Raw genomic sequence first — 11279 nt, 5'->3', positions numbered from 1 at the left:
AGGGAATTATTGAAATTTTTATATATTAAATATTATTAAAAAACCTATTTACACGTGTGAACAACCCTACATCGTTCAGGCAGTACATACGGGGTTGTCTGACCATTAAGCATCACCTTTCGAGGCAGCATTTTGAAGGTCTATACACTCCTTACATAATGGGGTTGCATGTGTGCCAAACATATCACTGGTTTGGTGTAGGCGACCCTTTTTTTCTTCTATCTTTCCTCTTTAAATTCAGTTCCAACCCCTTTAAAATTTCACATCGTTAATTTTTTTATATATATTTAGTCCATGTATTTTCTATTACTATTTTTTTCAAAAAAAAATTAATAGGCTATTTACTCATTTTTCTTTTGAACACAATCACCTTGGTATCATGACTAAGTCAAAGATTTTGTATCTTTACTTGGGTGGACTCGAATCGAGTTTTTTGATTTTTTTTAATTATATATATTATTTAATTTTTATTTTTCAACATTTTATTTTCTAGAGATTAAGCTTTGATATTGTTTCTTTTCAATTTGATTTTTATAGAGTTATTAAGTTCTCATTTGATTTATTAAATTGAGTTCTTTTTACTTTCTTTTTTTTACTATTATTTTTTTATCAGTTTATTTATTATTATTATATTTTGTAATCATACCATTTAAAATACTAATTAAATTAATGACTCGTATCTCATGTTTTTTTCTTCGGTTTTTTTTTCGCTGAAAAAATTTTGGTGGGTCTGTGGAGTGTGGACGTATCTAATATCAAATCTATTTTGAGCATAAAAGTCTAGATCCACAAAACAAGACTAGTACCTTTTGAAGATTTTCCAAGATATCAATGAAAATGCCATCCGTGGGTGACCAAAGTTATAATCAGAATTCTTCCAACAACGGAGAGGTTCGAATATGAAGCTTCTAGAAGGAAAGAGATTCTGATAGATGTATATTAGTGTTTGTTATTCTCGGCGAAAAAACAAAAAGCCCCAGCAGAGGTGAATCTTCTTTTCAACGCAGAATTGAATCTAATGCATAGCTCATGAATGGAAAAGTAGAAAAGTTGTTGTAAAAAGGAAAAGAAAAGAAGGGACAAAACCAAACATTTGATTCAGCTTCTGAATTCTGTAGGAACACATCTGTTGCCGTTTATTAATAACTGCCCTTATGAAAGCCAGGTCAAAAGAATGCTGTAGTAATACACACAAGATCGAGAGGGAAAAAAAAAATAAATCAAAAAACAAGGCCAAGAACAGGGGTGACGTTTTGCTTCCCCATCTATGAATAATTACACCTTTGATTTTCTGTATTATTAAACTGTTCTAGGACTACAGTAGTGAAGCTGTAGGTTTTATCTCTTCTGGAAGTTGAGGAACTTGATACCATAGGAAAACAGGAAGAAGAAGAGGACAACCCATCCAAGATGGGCGGCAGCCACGGCGGGAAGAAAGTCATATTCAAATCCCAAGTATCCTTTGAGGAATTCCTTTATTGGCACATCTGCAGACCCAGGTACGGTGATTTTATTAGTTTTTTCACCCACTTGAGATGTCACGAGGCCGTATAATGTCCAAGCCACCGGAGAACACCAGTAGTACCACCTCCACCAAATAGGTATTTCCTGTCATGAATGTGCAAAATTATTAGTTTTTATTTGCACAAAGAAACATGCATCATCATTCATCAATTATAAATAACAACATGGCGAATGATTTATTAAATATAATGCAGCTGAGTTTAAGATTACTTACAGGCCTAGGAAGAAGGAAACCAGAGAACAAGTTCCAGAAGGACGTGAAGAAGGACATGCAAATGGCAGCAATTTGTGGGGCAGGGGTCAATGCAACAACCATCATCCCAAACAATGTGAAGTAAACAAAGCACATGAATATGAAGTAGTAGAACCACAAGAACTTTGCAGCCGTCCACTCGAAGCCCATCATGGAGAAAAGGATAATGCTATAAACAATAGTTTGTACTGCTACATAAATTGCTTCTATGGCCACCTGCAAGAATTATCCTGTCAGCCTGAAAGCATCTATAACGACATTGGAGTCCTACTGATCATGGTGAATTAAGAGAAGGATGGAGGATGGGGGTAGAAATTGTCCTGTAAATTAAAAGAGGCTCCCTGCATATTTTTACCTGCGCAAATGCGTAAGGCAATGGGGAGTACATTCCAGCTGCTCTTTCGCGATAGAAAACTGTTCTCTCAATAGCAATTATAGACTGCACCCCCGCAGCATTGGTTGCACCAAGGAAAAGCACCGCCGCGTACATGGCTCCGAAAACATTCAATAGATCTTGCTGGGAAAATCTGTTAACAAATCAAATTTACCTGTCAGTATGAGTGCAGAATTGAAAGCAAGACGATAACATATGGCATTCAATTGAATGCTACTCCTGCCGTATACTGGTATAAAGTAAGCATTAGTATGGGTACAACAATTATTTTTCAAGACAGAATTCAAAGCCTTACGTCTTCTGTCCTTTGTCCCAAAAGATGAGACCGAAAATTATTCCAATGGCTAATGTAATGAACAGACGAATGGCATTATAACGAGGGTTTCTCCAGTAAGACCAATGCTGTTTCCAGAAACAAGCTTTGCATTGAGTAAGAAAAGTTTGGGAGTATTGGGTTCGGAAGTAGAGATCCTTGGATCCTGGTGCTGGTGTGCTTAGCTCTTTGATAATTTCCTGATTCCTCCTGAAAGCATTTCAACATAGAAAATAAGAAGAAAACTCCAAAAACTCCAGGCAATTTATGGCTATCATGATATATCCAGGCTTACTGATAGAGAGAGGAGTTGGCATATTGTTCTGCGAAGTCTACATCCAGTTGTGCCTCCATTGAAGGAGCACTAATTTCGAGCATCCATGTTGCAGGGTTATAAGCATCTCTTATCTTGGGAACGCCTGGGACAGCCTGTATTTAAATAAAAATATTAGTTAATATCACAATTTATTTCGCTAGAACTTGAAATAACATTCTACAGTATTAGACTACTTAATTTCAATGCCTGGGAAGTGGGAATGATCAGGAGCTATGCATGGACATGAGGCACGATTAGTAACCCTACTATTTATTCCCTAGAAGAAAGGAAAAATTCTCTTTGATGCTAAAGGAATCATAGATGGACACAGGACAGGAGAAATTGTCACCTCAAAATATTCTATGAGCTTGTGAGAACGGTCACCAAGAGATCCGGCATAAATGACTTGACCTCCTCTTTTCATCAACAACAGCTGGAACAAGAAAAATATCAAGTTGCATTCAAATTTGACACACACACACACAAAAAAGAGGGGAAATCAAAATCAAAATCAAAAGGCAACATTCAAAAACTTGAAATTTACCTCATCAAAAGCTTCAAAAATGTCTATGCTAGGCTGATGAATGGTGCACACAACAGTTCTACCTGTGTCCACAGTGTTTCTGACAGTACGCATCACGATAGCAGCAGCTCTAGCATCAAGACCAGAAGTTGGCTCATCCATGAATATGATAGAGGGATTAGCTACCAACTCTACTGCTATGGTCAATCTTTTCCTTTGTTCTGTTGATAGGCCGTCTAAACCTGGAAGTCCAACTAAGGCATCTCTGAGGGGATTTAGCTCAACCAAATCCATAACTTCTTCAACAAACATCTGTGGACCATATAGTGAAGATAATAAGAATAATAAATCGTACAAGGAAATTAAGAGAGGGTACGATCTCTGAAGAAAAAAGACTTCTCAAAAATCCAGGAATAACTGATTACTGAGAAACATTACATACCTTTCGGGTTTTTGTATCTATATCTTTAGGAAGACGGAGCCAGGCTGAGTACAGAAGAGATTCATAAACAGTAACACGAGGTGAATGAATGTCATTCTGTTCACAATAACCGCTCACACGAGCAAATGTCTCTTGATTCTTTGGATAGCCTGAGATGTTAATACTTCCTTCAATGTAACCACCGGTCTTCCTTCCAGCTAACACATCCATCAAGGTGGTCTTCCCAGCACCGCTTACGCCCACAAGTGCAGTCAATATCCCTGGTCTAAAAGCACCACTAACATCTCTGAGCAGTTGAAGACGCTCTTCATCAATTCCTTGACCCTTCATTTCCTGGCATGGAAAAAACAACCTTTGATCTCAATGTCCAACAATAAAAACCAAGTTTTTTTCTCTAGGGGAACATAAGCTGCCTGCAATTCATCTTTAACATGGGAAGAAGTTTTTATTTTATTCTATTGTAAGTTGAAAATCAGTTTAACTCTTCAATACATTAAAACAAATCAAGAACCTTCATGTGTTCCAGAGTTGAAACTTTTGGCCAGTAGCAGTGAACTTTCAATGTTACCTAAGGGTGAGAAATTTACATTTGAAAATGTTATCTATAAGGCTAATATGTTTTCTAATCAAGAACAATGTACACGTGTTTCCTGACAAGACACTTTCAGGAGATCCGCAACATCCCTGGTTATACAGATCGAGTGTATCTTGCCCAGAAAAAAGAAGTTTCAAGAACAAAAAACTTCGGTGTAAATGCCCAAAAAAATGAAAAACTTGATGACTACTTACATCAGGCATATCCACATAGTAGCTCACATGGTTGAATGCAAGTGAAAGGGGTTGGAATGGCAGAACCATTCCTCTTTTTGTTGAATTATCCACTGCGCCACCAATTTCTGTAGAATTTCTCGTTGCCATAGGAATACCTGTAATTGATCACAGAATAAAATATAATATCCTAGAAACTCGATTCCACAAAATAAGCATGTTTACAATAGCAACATGTAAATGTCCAGACTGTGAATTTCTTCATTTTCCAGACACTTATTCATTCCAGTCGGAGGGCAATTGAGGTGGTCGGGGATTTTCTGAACATTTGACTGGGATATGTTAATATCATCACAATGTCAATCTTCTCAACTAATACTCATGTTCAGGCATATTGTATGCTACCTTCTTGAATTAAGTTAGAGCCATGATTGACTTGGTGAAATGTGCTATATCTGCAAAAAGTGAAGGGAGGAAAAGGAAAAGGCTTTGAAAGTGTCAGACCTTCTGCACTCTGTTGTCCAGCTGACGTCTTCTTATTCTTCTTCGCATCGTCATCCACAACGACTGCTTTTGAGTCTCCCAAAGCTGAAAGAGAATTTCCACACATTTGTCATATTGAAATTTCATCTCCATCCAATAACCCAGAATGAGCATCAGGCTGAGTGACTTACGGTTCAAGAAAGTCAATGCTATAATAAATAAAACGTTGAATAAAAGCGAAAACCCAGCGAGTGCTCCGATACAAATCCAAAACCAATAATCATCAGTAAAGAAGCCTCTAGCCTTCAGAAGCACTTTCCCAACAGTTTCTCCAGCGAAATTAGGGTCCGTATTATTCTGCAATTAAAAAACGTAATAGAACTTTGATGATGATTTATTTTTGGCGCAAAAAGCTTGCAGGCTCCATAACATCTATTTAAGTTTGAAATTAAGAGAATATTGTATCTATAATAGAATGAAAATATAAATTAAGACATCTTACCACACTCCATCTTTCATCAAGGAATTCATTCATGACAATGGCATTCTGTCCATACATCATAGGAGAGGAATAGTAGCCCCAGATCATCCACGGCTCAATGTCGTCTGTAGCCAAAGGGTGAAAAGAATGCTTAACTAAATCATTTCCTTAGAGAGAATCTAAAGGATTCACAGGTTTTGTTGAAAGGAATAACAAGTTGATTAGATGGTGTTTTGCGTTAAATACTAGATGCAATAGTAAAAGGGCTGTCTGCTTACCTTTGGCAACAATGAATCCTCCGAGCACGAAAACCAAAAGCAAGGTGAAGGTCCCTAGTGTGTTTGCAACGACTTGTGTTCTTCCAACAGCAGCAATGAAACGAAAAAGGGCCAGAGCCATCTGATGTATGCAAAAAAATGCAAGGAACTGTCTGAAGAACCTGAAGAAAACAGAGGAGATGTTTGTTGTTAAAAGTTATTGAAGCGATTGTAAATTCACTCAATATATTTATCCTAAGAGTTAGTACATGAAAAAATAAAATGAAAATCTAACATCTAACTAAGAGGCCATCCGCAACTACATAAAGGAGAAAAAAAAAAAAAAAAGTTCCCAGCAAGTGCAAATGGAGTTCAAATGAAAAGGAGTTGGGAATTGCAAAACTTCAAACCCTTCTTACCTGCTAGCAGAAGGAGCGAAACCAATCGTGTAATATGTTAGGATAATCCATATCCCTGATTCCATTAACGATAATGGAATCCTGAGTACCCATATTGGTAAGCCGAAAGCCCACGCAGGAAAGAACAAGAAATCCCTCTGTTTATAGAAGACAGGGAGCCTGAAAACTGTCATCGAAAGCTCTGCCATCCCATTAAACATCACATTGACTAGACTGAAAAACAATGCTCCAAAAAATTTTTGTCCACCGAGTACAGTCCCCACTTTCATTTCTGTCCGAAAAAACACTGTGAAGGCAATTATTGACATGATTGTTATCTGGGTTGTTTTGAATATATACAAAAAAGAGTTCCGCTTCATCAGCAGCCACTCTCTTGAGAAACATGCCCTGAACAGCTCCAAATTTGAGATGCCATACTTTTCCTTGACCAATGCAGCCGGATGGGCCCTTGATTTATCATAAGGAGTCCTAAGATCTGAAGCAAGTTGTTGACCGACATGAAAAGAGTTGAAACCTTGCACAAACTCAAGAACCGAAATAAATCTGTAAGGTATATTCTTTCTGAACCAATATTGTTCCTGGTCCTTCTTGGAAGTTACTTCTTGCAAAAAGTCAGCAGCGCCTTTCCTATCAGGGCATCTGAAACCCATGTGTTCAAAGAATTCAAGGACATGCTCGCGTGGACCTTGATAGACAACCTGACCTTCTGAAAGCAGGATAATGTCATCAAAAAGCTCAAATGTCTCTGGTGCTGGCTGCAGGAGAGAAACTATCATAGTTACATCCATGGCATGGACCATTTGCCTCATGAACTTGCAAATCTGGAAAGTAGTGGCACTGTCCAACCCTGTAGATATTTCATCCATTAAAAGAACCTTTGCTGGTCCCACCAACATCTCTCCTGCATTCAGTTTACACGATGCGTCTTAGCAAGCAACATTGTCAAAAGGAAAAAATTATTGAAGAAGAGCAAATGGAGAAAAATGAGTTTTCAGGAGCATAGACATTATAGGTTTCCAAAAGCAGAGTTTACTGTAAAGATAACCGGTACAGCTGGTGTTTGAACAAATTTTGAGAGAACTGACAGCAAGCATTATTGATACTAGAAAAGTGACAACTGGGATCGCAAGAGAGTGGATTTTTCTATCTTCAACAGTTAGTTAAATCTACTGAGGAGGTGGGGTGTTACCGGTAGTCACACGCTTCTTCTGCCCTCCAGAAATACCCCTTTTCATGTCATTCCCAACCAAAATATCAGCACAAATATCCAATCCGAGTAACTGCAGTTAAGGATCCTTAAGGAGTCAATATTGCAACTTGAGTTGTTCAATGGAGTAGCAAAATAAAGGTAAGAACAGGATAAAAATGGACCAACTTTAAATGCAGAAAGCAACCAAACCTTGAGAGTATAATCAGTGACCAAACTATGTTCCTGTCCTGACATTGCTGTGGCTTTCATGAACGCATCAATTTCTGGATCTGGCTTAATTCCTGCTTCTTTCTCACGCCTAGAGAGTTCCGCCAGCAGTTCATACCTCGTACCCACACCTAAGCAGCGTCCAGAAAAATCCAATGTCTCTCTGACTGTCATCTCTCCATAATGAAGATCATGCTGACTAATGTAAGCACAACTCCTCTGAGGAACAAACTCTTTCAACTCATGCCCACAATAGGTGATCTTCCCGGATGACTGTTCACAAAGAGAAGATTAAACAAGTTTATACTGAGATTAAATAACTTATCATACAGCCAGTCAGGCAAAGGGCTAATAAACCGAGAATGATTTAGCTTCAAGATTCACGAAACATACTCTTAGCTCCCGGTGGAGTTTGCCTGCGAGTGCCATTAGCATTGTTGTTTTCCCCGAGCTTGGAGGACCCAGAAGTAGGGCCATCCTGAAAATGACCATGTGAGCAATAATAAACGCGAGTACTAAAAAATCAAGACTTGATTTTTACATCAGATAAACACAAGATGAAAGAAGATGAAGAACAGATATTCAGTATACAAGCATCCGCCGCCCCCACACACACACTCCCCTTTTGCCATCATCCTGTTCCTACTAAAAGAGGAATTAGAATATATCAATCCGTAGTTTCAGAAAAATACCGTGATGGTTTGACAATTCCACTGATATCTTGAAGAATCTGAACTGTTCTCTTCTTTGATGGAGCAAGCCCAACCAATCCAAGAATACTCTAATGTACACAAGAAATTAGAACAGAAACACAGAATAAGTAATCATCCATATTTCACTTGATCAAAATGGCATACACAAAACAACTATATAGCTCATGTCAATAATCAATAACAAATTTAATCATAATCAATTCAAAATGAGAACAAAGCTTCAAGGAAAAATAAATTCACCACCCTCTTTTTGTAATCAGTTAAAAAGAAGAAGAGGAAGAAGAAGCACCTCTACTGCATTCAGCGTGGCATTAAGTAAGGTAGGAAGTGCTCTGCTCCCAAAAAAAACTTCACCCTCCACTGATAAGTGCTCAAATCGAACTTCAATCTTTGGAATCTCAATCCCCACCCTATACATGGAGAAATTAATTAAACCTCTTGATCATACAGAAAAAAGGAAAAGGAAAAGGAAAAATTATATACCTATCAGTTCTGTCTCTAACTCTCCTCAGAAACTTTTCATTGTCTTCTTCAACAACTCTAAGTATGTTCTCCATCAACTGCTTCTTATCTTGCATTCCAAGCCTTGTTACATCAACCTCACCTTGAACTATTCTTCCATTATCAAGTACCTGCCTTAGCACCCCTTTCCTCATCCGATCATAAGTCGGCAATCTCTCGATAGCTGCCCATCGCAGCTCCTCCTCGTCGTCCATCTGCTGCTGCCTCCTCCCGCTATTCTGGCTGAAAACGTCCACCGGTGCAGTCCATGCTTCTCTTATGCTAGCAGACGCCCAGCTCCTGTAACTAAAGCTCCTCCTGCTGCTGCTGCTCATTGACCTTGCCAGATCATCTCCGGCTAAAACTGCCGCCATCTTTGCACGTAGTTATAAAAACAAAACCAGTAGTACTTGTCTACAATTCTGCCCTGTTGTCTTTATAACTAAGCTTTACTTAATGATTTTAACAGCTACAAGTAGTAAATGAAACTCGATCTGGCTGATTCTACAGGTATTTCACCATTCATGGTTGGGGAAAGAAACCTGAAACTCCACCAAGAGGACCCATGACTCTCTGTCTCTTAACATTGAAAGAAAGCTCGGGATTTGGCAAATGTGGATGTTAATAATTAGTGGAAAGACTATTTAAAGGAGGAGAATGTGAAAAAACCACCAAGTCAAATGGAGGGCTGGCTGGGTAGCCTCCAGTCAAGTTACCGGCTTTTCTAATTTAAGTTTGAATAGCACGACTCTCACCCTCCCCATCAAAGTTTGTTATCTTCTCTGTAGTACTGTGAATATTCGAAGGGAAAGCATCTATGCTAGCCGTCTCCCTGTTTATTAGTTTATTAGCGTTTGATTCTTTACGGTGTCACGCCTTGTTCTAGTAGCCGGTACCTTCCCCATTCAACCGTCCATTTCTTCTCTCATCCGCCATCGACGAGTCAGTCAACAAAGAAATTCCGTCTTCAAAAAACAACAGCCTCATTCCTTTATTATTAATTAATATTATTGGAATCAAGAAAACCAGTTTATGTAATATTAAATAATTGATCTGCCGAGGTGGATGGAGGTCCACATCCTACTTGCACCTTGTAGTATTTAGCAGCCTCTCCCACCGTTAGTGGTCGTTCCGTTAATTGCCTCGCCTTCTAGAAAGTCAAAAGGCTGTAGGTAAGTTCGGCATAAATGGGCTGATTTTTTTATTTCCATACCCATGCACGGATATCCATAAATTATTTATTAAAAAATGTATTATTTATTAACTAATAAATAATAAAATAATATCATTTATATATTTATGTTTTATTTCAGTATGTATCATGTTGTATTAAAAAAATCTTCTGTATATATATATAATTAGAATCGGGTATATTTTAAGTTGAATTTAATAATATTTATACACTATTTATTAGCCATCAAATCCGAAAAACAAATACTCACGTGTAATCTACTCCTGCTTACCGCTGCACCATGAGAAAACTGTAACGCCATTGATGTTTGAGTGCCTTGGAATCCCCCCCGTGTAATGTGATTTTCCACTGTAAAGGCGCACATTCACCAGTTCAGCGCATTCAAGGAAAGGTCAATTCTAGAATGCCTCGTCACCTCACGAGGACACCCGGTGAGAGAAACGACAAAATAGAGAACAGTTATGGCGGAAGAAGGGGTGGTATCGTCGTGTTGAATGGTGGCGGTTGCTCATCGAGTTTTCGGTCCCGTTAAGCAGCAAGTAGATGACAAAATATCATCACATCAAATTAATAAAGATAGCAAACTACACACAAAATAACACCGACAAGATAATTATGCTATGTTTACCTTAGATTATGCAAGGATCTGAAGCAAGTATGTAATAAATTACAATCATTTTCTGCTGGTTATTTGTTGCAAAGAATTAATGAAGCTGTGAAAAATTGAATAGTATGTACCTTTAATTAATTGAGTAAAATACTATACACTAAAAATTAAAAAAATTACGTCACATCCTAAATTATGTGTAACAGATCGTGTCACTTTTATAAAAATAAAGTCACTTTATGTTTAGAATATTTATTGTGCGTGCATTTTACGTTTAACATGTAGTTTAGACACTTTTTCACATACTTTTTAATAGATATATTTTCTCTACTCGATAAAAAATATGTTAGTTTGAAGTAAAAATATATACATTAATTTTTGAATTGTCTTTGTATCTAATTCTTGAAATACTAGATGAAAATACTTTTATATTTTATATATTATATTATGAATTATTATACTCTTTAATAGAGATTTTTCTTTAAAAAAAATTATAATAGTTTGACGGAAAAAATATCATATAATGATTTTTATAGACATAAAATCACATAAAAATAGTTTATTAGAAAACACAGAATATCGTAGCATATTTTATTATATGTATAAAAGTAGTAAACATAAATTTGATAAATTCAAAATTAGGAAAATTAAAGAGAGAGAGAGAGAGAGAGAGGAA

At 37.3% G+C, this 11279-nt stretch overlaps 1 protein-coding gene across 1 annotated transcript; it reads right to left on the bottom strand.

Moving 5' to 3' along the window:
• Window positions 1–1073: 1073 nt before the first annotated feature.
• LOC118048218 (pleiotropic drug resistance protein 2) lies at window positions 1074–9743 on the bottom strand. The gene is made up of 20 exons (XM_035057813.2): window positions 8787–9743; window positions 8593–8713; window positions 8283–8371; window positions 7984–8068; window positions 7573–7863; window positions 7363–7453; window positions 6174–7074; window positions 5776–5936; window positions 5519–5622; window positions 5208–5373; window positions 5038–5121; window positions 4555–4691; window positions 3766–4098; window positions 3345–3635; window positions 3150–3233; window positions 2780–2913; window positions 2467–2694; window positions 2133–2304; window positions 1739–1993; window positions 1074–1608 (listed from the first exon to the last, which is right to left on the bottom strand). The coding sequence occupies exons 1-20, from the start codon at window positions 9176–9178 to the stop codon at window positions 1339–1341; spliced, it is 4389 nt and encodes a 1462-aa protein (XP_034913704.1). The 5' UTR covers window positions 9179–9743; the 3' UTR covers window positions 1074–1338.
• Between the last annotated feature and the right edge of the window lie 1536 nt (window positions 9744–11279).

The sequence above is a fragment of the Populus alba genome, chromosome 6, assembly GCF_005239225.2.
Source record: "Populus alba chromosome 6, ASM523922v2, whole genome shotgun sequence".
Lineage (NCBI taxonomy): Eukaryota > Viridiplantae > Streptophyta > Magnoliopsida > Malpighiales > Salicaceae > Populus > Populus alba.
This window is presented reverse-complemented; position numbering and strand designations above follow the sequence as displayed.